General features: G+C 40.9%; 1 protein-coding gene and 1 pseudogene across 1 annotated transcript; both read right to left on the minus strand.

The window, feature by feature from the left end:
- Nucleotides 1-2,127: 2,127 nt before the first annotated feature.
- LOC115690987 (transcription factor TCP5-like) lies at nucleotides 2,128-4,429 on the minus strand (annotated as a pseudogene).
- Nucleotides 4,430-11,437: 7,008 nt separating this feature from the next.
- LOC115691964 (uncharacterized) lies at nucleotides 11,438-11,867 on the minus strand. Its single transcript, XM_030618717.2, has one exon. The coding sequence runs from the start codon at nucleotides 11,810-11,812 to the stop codon at nucleotides 11,441-11,443; it is 372 nt and encodes a 123-aa protein (XP_030474577.2). The 5' UTR covers nucleotides 11,813-11,867; the 3' UTR covers nucleotides 11,438-11,440.
- Nucleotides 11,868-12,420: the final 553 nt, after the last annotated feature.

Consider the following 12,420-nt stretch of genomic DNA (forward strand, 5'->3'; position numbering starts at 1 on the left):
TTGAAGCAATCCGCAGAACACATTATGCTCGCCTTGATATTTAATAGCCTGGGCTGTCACCGATAACTTAGTGTGGTCCTCACAACCTACCCATAAAGGTTCATCTCGTCGTTTCAACACATCCCTAACCGATTAGATTGAAAAGTTTCATTATAGACATTCTCATCAAAACCCGTTACTCCTATATCTTCCAATTGTGAAGCATGACTAGTACCTACTTGTTCACGTGTAGGAGTAAAACTAGTACTTGCATGATTTGATTCTGTGACAAAATTATAACTAGCTGCATCAATCACCATCCTCTCGTATGGGTTCAATTGCTCATAATAGCCACATTCTTCCCTAACTGAAAATTGGTCACTTCTTCCATATCCTTCATCAGATATAAATGGTTCACCATGGGAAGTCCAATTATAATAGTTCGGACTAAACTCAAATCTAGTAAGGTGTTCTCTAACTTGATCACACACAAGAAATTTATCATTACCGCACTTTTTACACGGACACCTTAACTTATTTCCATCCATGAACTCATATTTACTACTAGCAAAGTCTAAAAATAGTTCCAACCCAAGATTTAAACTCATCTGTCAATCCTTGACGTCCGTGTAAGTTCTTATTATACATCCAAGCCCTTTCTCTTTGCATTGTGTCTGTATTAAAATAAAAAATTCTGGTAAAATATTTAAAATATCATATCTATTGTTCTTAATTAAAACCATAAAATTTTGGAAATTATAATTTTTGTTATTCGCGCAACAATTAATATGAAATAGAAAAAATTACCATGTAAAGAAGACTTACCCAAATATTTGACTGAAATATTGGTAGGAGAAAGTGGTCAATTTGATGAGAATTGCAACGTCCACTTGGATTGCAAAACCTTCAATTAGACACATACCCAAAAAGAATAATCATTTAAGAATCATTTTTTAATAATTTTTAATGTGCGATGGAAACGGAATTCATCCCTCGCAAATTTGCGACGGATCCTTGATTTCGTCGCAAATTTGCGAGGGATCCTTGATTCAGTCGCAAATTTGCGACGGATCCTTGATTCCGTCGCAAATTTGCGACGGATCCTTGATTCCGTCGCAAATTTGCGACGGAATCAAGGATCCCTCGCAAATTTGGGACGGAATTTTCATTTATTCGTCGCAAATTTGCGACGGAAACTATTTCCGTCGCAAAACGGCGTGGCCGTTCGGCCTCATCCAAAGGCCGGCGAGGTGTTGCCGGTCGCCGGTCGTTAAACCGGTGATGCAGATACGAAAAAAAAAACAAACATAAACATATATAAAATAAAAAGAAATTACAATTCAACGATGAATAGTCATGAAGCTAGCTATGATACTTACCGGTACAAAAGCTTCACTGAGATTAATATGTGCGTGCGCGGATTTTGCTGATTTCAGACATATGAAAGAGGGAGAAAAGCGAGAGAGAGCGAGAGAGAGAGATAGGGTTGGAATATCACGGGCTGATAAACTACAAATTTGGGACGGACGTTCGTTTTCGTCGCAAATTTGCGACGGATTTGGTGACGGTTTTTTTTTCCGTCGGAAATTTGCGACGAATTTTTTGCGACGGATTTATTTTCCGTTGCAAATTTGCGACGAACTTCTTTCCGTCACAAATTTGCGACGGATTTTGCGCCGGTTTTTTTTTCCGTCGGAAATTTGCGACGAACTTTTTTCCGTCGCAAATTTGCGATGGAATTATCGACGGTTTTTTATTTCCGACGGATTTTTCATCCGTCGCAAATTCTGTCGCAAATTTGCGACGGAAATAAACAACCGTGATTATTTGTTCTTACACCTAAAGTTAATTATAATAAAAATACATGTTTTTTTGTAGTGTTGGTCACCTGTACTTTGGCTTAGTTAATGTATGAGAAAAATCAAAGCTCGAGTGGTTCTTTACACCGTTTATAACTTGCTCTGATCTTGAAAACGTAGAGCCAACATCAAAATTATACTACACAAAATTATGCACCATAAACAGGATTAATGAATAGACTTGCAAATTCCATAGACAGACATCACCATACCTTGTGTAGAAAAGGCTTACATGGAACTAAAGATATTAAATGCAACAACTGGAAGTTCCGACTGATCCGGATCCTAATAAATCTAAAAAAGAAAACACTTTATTTGGATTGAAATTAATACAATAGCACATCTTTTAGTGTCTGCTTAACCTGCAATCATGACTCCAGTACACAATTAATTTTGCAAAAACAGGCTTGCCAAATCTATGCTTAAAGTTTGTGCTTCCCATAGAAGAAATACAACAAAAAGCTGAAATAACATCATCCAAGTAAATATGTCAATCAAAAGACATGAGAGTTCAAGCACTTAATTTCAACAGTTACCATCATTGTCATTTGCTCGGCTTTCATCTCGTGGAAGAAGAGTAATATTTGGTCTCGAGGGCAGCATGGTTAAGTTTAAGTGAAGCCGGGGCGGAGCTAGGCAATTGTGAGCCTGAGCTATGGTTCACTTTTCTGTGTTCATTATCGATAGGACTAGCACTAGTCCAACACGGTGAAGATGAAGGAATCGAAGAAGGGATTGTCATCTTAGATGGACCGAGAATAAATTGAGTCTCTGAATTGAGACCTATTGCCGAAGACGGGAAGAAACAAGCGTCATTGGTGTTGGGGAGGTTTGCTCTCTGTGATAATGATTCATAGCTTCCAAATGGGGATAAAGATAAATTGTAGGAAGAGGGCTCCAAATGATTGTCAGGAATATGGGGCTGGTATTCGATGGTATTGTTCAGCAGGCTAGTTGGAAGTAAATTTTGATCCGAGACCAGCCGAGTTCCAGAGCAACCAATAATTTCTTGGTTTTCTCGAACATTGAGATCGATCTGCTTGCTCTTATCGGAATAGCACCCTCTTTCAAACTTGTTGCTTGCTTCTCTCACCTCTGAGATCCCATCCCAATAGTACTTCGACTTCAGCCTTGTTCTATCATCTGCGCTCCAAACACAATTATCATTGGTGTCCATTTTCGCGCCGCCAGCTAGTAATGTGAGACTAGGACTAATTAGTCCATGCTTTGTGAATGGAAGACTTGTGTCAAAGAATGGTGACCTTGAGGGAGTCGTTAATTCCTGAGGAAACGATAATTGTTGGTTGATCACTTCGCTGAATCCTTGAGGAATTTGGAGAGGTGGAAGCTTTTCGATATCATGCCTCGCAGCCTCAATCAACCAATCTATCACCTTACTCGGTTGACTCAGACCTAGATTATCTTGAAGATGATACAACAGAACTGCAGCCTGTGCAGAAAGCCTAATTCGCCGATCCCTCAAGCCCCTTACAGTGCGGACTTTGCTGTGCCTGTCTTTACCTCCAAAAGTGCGTGGGATGCGAACAACCCTTGGATTATTCCAAAGTTCCAATGTCCAACGCCTTGAACTTGACGGCACCACCTTTGAGATCTGACTACCGCCTTTCTCTCCCACTTCCTTGGCTTGAAAACCGTTTAATCGCGAATGGTCACCGCATACTACACTCGTTTCTTGATCTTTTGAAGAAAAAGAGGCTGTTTCAGAGTTGGAAGAGATATTTTGTTGTGATGGATCAATTGTAGCAATAACTTGCAACTTCTGTTGGTATTGATCTCGCAAAAAAACCTCTAATGGATTTGAAACCATGTGGGAAGAAGGAGGTTCCTGGGAAGGTTCAGGAACACCTAACTTTTTCTCCTGCTGCATCTTCTTTTGTTTTTCTATTTCACGGATGTGATTTCGAAGTGTAACAATATCACTTCGTTCTTCTTTCGATTTCTCTTGAGCTGGTCATCATCTCACTTATGTCTCATATTCTTGCTGCAACACATTTAGCTGAATCCAAGACACATAATTAGTTCTAGTGTTAAGAGGAGTTTAATTGTTACCCTTTTCATATATTTTCTCCTATGGAAAAAGTTAATAGTATCATCAGTTACAACACAACTTGTTCTTGAAACAAAAGAGAAAAGATCCTGAACTGGAGCTTGGGCTGAAATTTAGGGCAACTGGAAAAACCTATGAAAGGGTCTAACCTAAAGTTTTGTGAGTAAGAAAACCTCCATACAGATGAAAACAAAAGGAGCATTATTGTCTTTATCTTCTAAGAATGATGATCATTTACCTTATTATCCAGTCTATACCAATCACCTGGAAAAGAACTTCAGTGCTTCTGCAGGCAAAGAATCCAAGGCATCAAGCGGCAGATCAGCGTGTTCTGGAACATTATTAGAGAAGGAAATGTCACGCCGTGAAAATCCTTCTCTTTAATAAGTTCTCTCGATCTAGTGAAAGCTGAAAGAAAGTGCTTGGGGTTGAGGGTACATTAGGGTAATAACTTCAACCAGTGAAACTAGGTTTCTGGGGATGGAAGAAGAAAAAGCATGTGATGCTCGCAGGAAATTCTGTAATGTTTCATGCTTATGGGATGAGAAAGGTGAGGCGCTTCGGCGTCCACGTGTTTATCTACTGTTAAGAGTTCATCGTCAAGCGACACTGCAAAATCTAATAAAATTGGGGACCATTTGAAGAACAAGGGTTTTCCGGCTTTATCGACAATTACATGGTAGATAGCTTTATGTGTGTAGATGTCGATTTCACATTGTGCACCTTAACGAAACCCTAACTCAGAAACATTGAGAAGTTTACAAAAGAAGGTTTAGTAGATTCGGCTGCTGAAGTTTCATTGATTATGGCAGTTAACGGCCGAAGTTGACATTGACCTATTTGGTATCAACCATATGAGATGGTAGAGCAAGTAAATCTAATAGAGATATTTTTTTCCCAAGAGGAAATTGTGGTTCTATATGTTTTGGAAGAACCCAAGGGCAAGGCCGTTTCTTGAAAGCGTTATCACTCAGAGGAGAGGGACCAAATGCATGTGGCAGTGAGATTTGGACTAGACAGTGCCAATTCATTGGGTTTAACCATCTGTTTAGTATAATTGTTCTAGTGATTGCAGATTAGTTCATTTACTATTTCCTTTTTCTTCTTCTTTTGCTGGTCTAAGTTCATTGGGAAGCCAACCATCTTTTAGTGTTCTATTCCTTTTACCTTTGAACTTACTTTACCCTAACTATGTTTGCATGGTTCGCATAGTTAACCTATATCGAACAGCAAACTTTTCTGAATTTAGAGCTAGCCCTAAACTTTTCTTCTGCTGAGTTCTTGTGTTATGCATTTGCTCAGCCAACCGAAGAGAGAGAGAGAGAGAGAGAGAGAGAGAGAGAGAGAGAGAGAGAGAGAGAGAGTCTATTATCTTGCCGGCTCAGGTTATGAAAAACTGATCTAAATGAAGTAGTTTTTTTCTTTATGGTTTTGGCACCGGCTCAACTATTTGAGAGGGTAACCTTAAGCCTAAAATACGGATATAATGTAAATAGTAGGTTTCCATCTCGTGCACAACATTGTTGATCAAAATGAACGTAGTATTTTCTTTATTATTTCGACACCAGCTCAACTATTTGAGAGGGTAACCTTAAGCCCAAAATGTGGTTCCAATGTAAATAGTGGGTTTCCATCTTCTGCACAACATTACTGAGAATACCCTAAATTTATGCAATCTACGAGTAAGTGACGACTACTAGAGCGGTCAGAAAATCATATCGAGAAGTATTAAGTCCTGTACTTGAGGACCATATAGGAGGATACCATCTAAGAGTAATACCACCAAGTGTCTGCGCGGGTGTATATGTGGATTCTAACATGTTCCCTAATCCAAGAAGCAATTCATACACGGGCTCAGTTTCTCCTTGTTTTGGCCTCTTGAGGATTTCCGAAGGATGAAGTTATTATACACCTCCTGCCCCAGAAAGCGACTGGTCGAATAGCTTTAAGAAGAAGAAACACACAGGCAAAGTATGCAGGAAATAATGCAACGCAGGGAAAAAGAGCTGTGTGAACAGCCCCGAAACTTTTGGCTTTTACCCAAGTTCTCACCAAGATTCCCACCCAATAAGTCGACTTACTTGTTGAAGCATGAAATTTAAGACAAGATCGTTTAACTAGACATCAAACTCCGGTTTCACGGCATATTTTTAGGAGAACACATTGTAAAGTTGCGTGCCATCAAGAACACATAACCATCAACCTTTATCTAATTCCGCGGCCCCAGAAAAGGAGTTTAGAATTCGTACTCTCCGAAAAATCGTGCATCAAGAACTCAGGTTTCACGGTATGAACTCTCAAGGCTTCGAGTTTGACCAGCTAATTGACACAGACCGGCATATTATTCACTGGTCAGCTTGATGGCTTCGTCCTTAAACAGCCCTAATTGTGCTTATCAGGAGGGTCTGACCAACAAAGAAATGATGTCTGAGGACTTCTACAGATTCTGCAGCTAAGTTAATGTGATTGCCCAGCATCTGTAGTGCAACTGCAAGACCCGTATATCATTACTCAGACAACAGAGAGAAAGAGACCCAGAGAGCAACTCCCAGTCCACTGCTTCTTCCCTTTTGCGTATTCTGCTTCCTGTCAGATCAGACGACTCAGCGCATTAAGGCCAAAATGGCGACATTTTTCGCATTGTGTGCCTCTCTTTTCTTCCAATGTCATCGATGCTTTTTTCTTAGGTAACTTACCAGCCATAGCTTCCATTCTCATTCCACACACTATAAAAATATAAACTACACTATTCCTTTCTTTTTCCTTCTGAAGCAAATGGTAAACACACAACTTAAACGGTCTAACAGTGCAGCATCTCATGAATAGCACTTTTCAGCTCCCAATGAACTGTATTGGTCCGAGTTTCTTCTATATATGATGGCTTAAAGAAGAGTTTAAGGAGTAATATGTCCACGAGAGAAAGAAGTGCATAATGGCTTAAAAGCTCCTGCTTAAAATTGACCTCAAGGTCAGCAACCAATTGCGAAGTATCCCCACATTCCGTTGGCTAATCTCACACAATTCATCAAGTCAAATTATAGTGTTTAGTCCGTCCATACATAATTGTTGCAGGTAAGTAGGGAAAAAGAAATAGGTTGGAAACTTACGACCTCAGCTTCTACGTCTAGATGATGATAGGGAACTTAATCAATTATTATGAGTCAGGAAACGGAACTGTCACAGCCGATCAGTAACTTTTAGAGGAGAGAAAATCTTACAGATCTGGAACAATTGAATCATCCATGACCAAACTGCTAAAAGCGTTTGGATTTTATACAAGCACAGGATAACAATAAAATTGTAGCCACGGTCTTAATTTGTCCCATCAACTCCCATTATTGAAGTTAAAACAACTCGATCAGCTCATATCAGTTGGGAGCTCTTCAAGGAGAAGGAAATTAACAATAACTGCAACGAGCACATTGGAATCCGTTGGCACAAATCTCCAAGCCATCTATAGAACAATGCAAATCTTTTGTTAGTCAATTTACAGGAGGAGAATGGCCAATGCATATAGAAAAGAGGATAGATCATCCAGAAAGATACATGCATAGCTGGCTATTAGAAAAATTGCAGACATGAAGAAGAGGAAAAATGAGTTGAACCTAGGGCCTCATAAACTTAAACTTTTTAATTAAAGAACTGTGTAATGCGTTGGTATTTTCCATAACTATATTATCTAAACATCCGGCAAATAACTGGCCAAAACATGAATATTCCTACTTACAGAACAGGAAATGATTCGATATATTATGACAAGCTAAATCTCTCTATCGGACATTCTACAACTGGAGTAAATAGTTTCCATTCAGATTGGATAGTCATGAATTTTCCTACTTACGGAACAGGAAATGCTTCAATATATCATGACAAGCTAATTCTCTCTCTCAGACATTCTACAACTGGAGTAATTAGTTTCCATTCAGATTGGATAGTCTAGAAGGTCTGTAGTGTTAAGTGACACATTAACAACCACACTATAACTTAAGGGAACAAAACGAAAACCAGTTATAGCTTGACTTGATGCAAAGCTTGTGCATATGCTCCATAACTCCCAAACCCAATGTTTAGGATGTCAACTCCAAATTGTTCCACAGTCTGAACTTCTAAAGGTAAAGGTGGGTTCTGAGTCTTCCATTAAAGTGTCCTACAACTACCAGCATCCTTAATCTCATTTCTTCCTCTCATTCTCCTCTCTCTTTTCAGGTAGGTGGGGAAAAATGCTGTGAAAACATTGCTAAGGGCAAACAAACTCTACTATATTTCTTGATGCACTTCCCTCCAAAACTACCTTAAAAAATATTTATGAAACTCTCTTTCTCTCTGAGTTTACGTATGCTCACGCACAACTTACATACTCTCTTTGATGGTTTTTTGGTGCCAACTTACATACATCTCACTATGTGGCTGCCTGGCATTAACTCACGTATTTCTCTCAAATGCTCAACATTTTTCTCTCTAGGCTTTACCAAAGACAGTAACCCGCAGACATATCAGTAGACATCATAAGCCACCCCTTGCATGAAGGGTTCCACAGTCGAATGCCATCTTAGCTTGCAATTACTTGGGCGCCGATACACCTGGTCATGGGCCTGGTAGACCATGGCCTGCCCCCGCCACATTAAACCGAAGGGCACTTTTGGGCAAGCTTGGACAAGGTTTTCCACTTATAAAGCCCAGCCCAGCTGGGCACGTGACGGCCCGGCCCAACCATTTTATACAAGTTTCTTTTTTATTATGCATGGGCCTGGGCAACACTTTAGGCCCGGCCTATGGGCTCGGCTCAGCATGGCCCAGCTCAGGTGTGCCCATTGATCTCCTCTAGGCACCAACTTTCATTACCAAGTATTCAAATAATTATATAGCATAAAAGAAAGTATTCAATCACTTGGTCAAATTGTCTTCAACTTTCATCATTGCTCCAAGTAGAAAAATTCAGACTTAAATAATTTTTTACCACGCACAAAATAAAATGCAGCCACAACACACACATATATAATTTTGTAAAAGAATGCCCTTAGAAAACTCATAAAACAGTTGACTAATGAGAAATTCCCCCATGACATGCATAATCAATTCTTTGAAATGGATTTCATAATGTGGAAACCACTACATTATCAAGATCATGATCCATCCATGAGCCTCCAAATTGGATGAGAATTGCCAGTCACAGAAAAGCTTGTGGTGAATCAGTGGAGACCAAATCAGGGAGTTTCCTATATATTGTACAACGGATATAATAATTCGCATTTACTTGTGCTAAATATATACTCAATGGTAACACGAGTGTCAGTATCAGGAAAATACATAAAATTGGAATAAATTAACACATACATCATTTAAGAGGCGATCCTGAGATTGCAATACCGGAAGCTCACTAGAGAAGGGAAAGATGCTGCTATGCATCCAGTCTCTACTTTTTTAAGAAACAGTAAAACTTGACCACAGAGGCCCTATTAACCAATGAGACAACCTCAACATAAATCAGCTACATAAACCACGTCAAGATAGCTAGTCAAAAAGCAGGATTCATGAACAAAAGTTTGAATGGCGATTATAATGAGGCTATACAATAAGTGCAGTTATCTTGTCTTGTAACACCACCTTTGGTAATAAATCGCTTTTAATTCACGAGAGTAGAAACCAACAGAGGCAAGATCACTGGGCTGCGCTTGTGCATTTAGCTTCAAGAAGAGAGGGCCCAAAACAATTTTTCTCCAAGCCTTTAGGCAGAATCTACTTTGTCTTGGGGAATCAGAATTGCATGAAAGTCTTTTTGTACCTCAAGAGACATATACATCATTTCTAAGTTTACTGGATAGTCTGTGAGGCAACAGAGAAAAAAGGAATTCGTCTATAAGGTATTATTATTCAGCTTCTGTTCTGACTTGATCTAATAAGGGACACCAAGTGTCATCAACAGCTAACATTTCACAAGACAACTTCAGACTGCACATTGCAGTCTGCAACCAATTGACTTACACAAAACCTTAACGCATCACAAGACAACTTTTAAAAAGAGGATTTCCAGGCTCCAGCCCCTGCACTGTTTGAATAAGTGTCAACCTGGCCCTATTCAGAAGCTTGCATTCCATTCTCATTACTAGCCACATCTAGACGCCTTTCAATTTCGCAATCTTGATCTCGCTTGAGACGAAGAATTAAAATTTTCCAAGTCAAGCCACTATTAAACAATGGAAATGTATATTAAGCATATCCTTTCTATTGAAGTTTAAACCTTTTCAACAGCATATTTCACTTTTTCAAACCACCATTCAATTTGAAATCTTCATCCAATCAAGCCTTGGACCTTCCACTGCACTTTTTCTAACCCCAGGCAGACATAAAAACCATATTTAGCTCCTTAGCAACTTACTAATGGATTCCACGCACAATCTATAAAGCAAAAGGATTCTTTTCTCTCAAGAACTGCTCCATTGGTGATTATACGAATCACAATATGTAGAAAGGTTGAAATGCCAGAAAGTTGATGACAGAATCCAGAAGGGAGATGATATTTCATTAGTCATTTGTCACATTTCTTATATGATAGTTTCCCCACACAAGGTAGCCAGATTCCTAGTAATCTAATGCAGTTAATGTACATCAGTGATATCCTAAGAATGTAACAGTTCTTATCTCCCAAGTGATCTATGGACAAAGAACAAATCATGAAGCATCCAACTTCACATTTTCTCTAAGGTAAAATGAGTTTAAAACGGCCCGAATCCCTGAAGAATAGAATAGGAGAACCTCAAAGTCAATCCATGCTCAATCAGTTTTTTTACATAACACATCCCTTGATTTTTCGAAACTATGCTAATCTCCCTCATATGGTTGGCAAACCTACCAATTCTTGCATTTCCAGTGAAACGGTACAAAGAAGTATCCACAACACAACAATCATTGATAACGTCGAAAACTATACAATCACTGCATCACATTGGTTAAACGGCTGCCTTTTGGCAATTACTTCAGGTTGGACGGTCATGTATTGCAATAAAGTCGCCTTGGTGACAGACATAGAGAGAGAACCAATCCCCACCAAACAACCAGAAGCCCAAGGGAGACCACTCACACTGACTCTATATCTTCTTTCTCAATGATAAGACCAAGTAGCATGACAATGAACAGGTTCGAAACAAACCACACGTCGGTTTAACCCGCGTAGGCCACCCACAAAATAATTCTCAGTGAAATTCGTCCTCATATGTATTGTCCAAGCAAGGAACAATATCCATCTTTCTGATACCACATTCCATTGCACCGCTATATAAACAAGAGAAATTCATGAAACCATAAAGCTCGCTCGCAAGCACGGATGCACGCAGGGCGAGAGAGAGAGAGAGAGACGATTCCCAGCATCCCTTCATATTAGTTTCCGATTCCCCAAAATCATCTCACTGTTAGGTTCATATTAGCGGATATCAGAGAAATCATTCGCCCATTCAATTCAACATTCCCTCGTCATACCACCATCCCCATCACCCACTGAAACCTCACAAATTTCGAATCTCGAGCACGAATCACGTACCTATCGCTGGTAACCGCCGCCGATCGTGTCCATATCCTCCTCGACCTTAGCGGTCAGGTAAACCGGGGGGAACTCCTCGGGGGAGAAGCTCGTCCTCTCCTTCATCATCTTCTCCACGTCCGGCTTCTTCAGCACCGTCTTCCGGATCGGAGGCCGGTTGCGGCGCTGGTCCCGGACGAAGTACTTGATGTCGTAGACCGTCTCCGGGTCCGAGGTCGGCACGCACGCCTGGATCGGGAACGTCGCGGGGCTCGGGACGCGGTACTCCGTCGCCTTCGGGATGGACGGCCTGTACTCCGGCGAGGCGCACGGGCCGGTGATGTCCCACGGCTTCTTCAAGTAGCGCTTTAGGGATTGCACGATCTTCGCCATTGCAGAGAGAGAGAGAGAGAGAGAGAGCGAGACAGAGAGTTGCGGTGAAGGCGGAGGGAGAGGCGAAGGTGAAGGTGTGAGACTGAAGAGAAGCGTCGTCGTTTCGGTAGCTCCCCGTGATTTCAACCAAGGGCAAGCAAGAAGGCCCGGCCGAATCTGAAACCACCCGGATCGGACCGGACCGGACCGAACAAACCGGTTTGGTCAGGTTCCCAATCAATCCTCCTCCCCCAAACTTTCAGAAGTTAAACTGATAAGAACAGAAAGGCGAACTGAAAATTAATGTTGACGGCGCTCTTGGGGAGGGAACGACTGACAGTGCCGTTGCGTGCATATGTCGGGATTTTACTGGGAGCCTCGTCGCCGGTCACACTAGATCGGTAAAGGCCTCCACTCCGGTGCAAGTCGAAACCCTAGCTTTGATCGAAGGTCTTCGGTTCGTACAGAGAAGGAGTTTGGGTAGAGTTTGTCTTCAGTCAGACCGACTAGATTTGATACGTGCTCTTACCTCTGCAGATCAGTTCCCCTGGGACGCGCGTTTGCTTATCAAGGAATGCACTTCCCTTCTCGCGGGCCTTCCGTCTATTAGGCTTGAATTCGGCCCAAGA

The sequence above is a fragment of the Syzygium oleosum genome, unplaced genomic scaffold (genome assembly GCF_021117445.2).
Source record: "Syzygium oleosum isolate NSW1041296 unplaced genomic scaffold, Sole_v2.1 Sole_v2.09, whole genome shotgun sequence".
In the NCBI taxonomy this organism is placed as follows: domain Eukaryota; kingdom Viridiplantae; phylum Streptophyta; class Magnoliopsida; order Myrtales; family Myrtaceae; genus Syzygium; species Syzygium oleosum.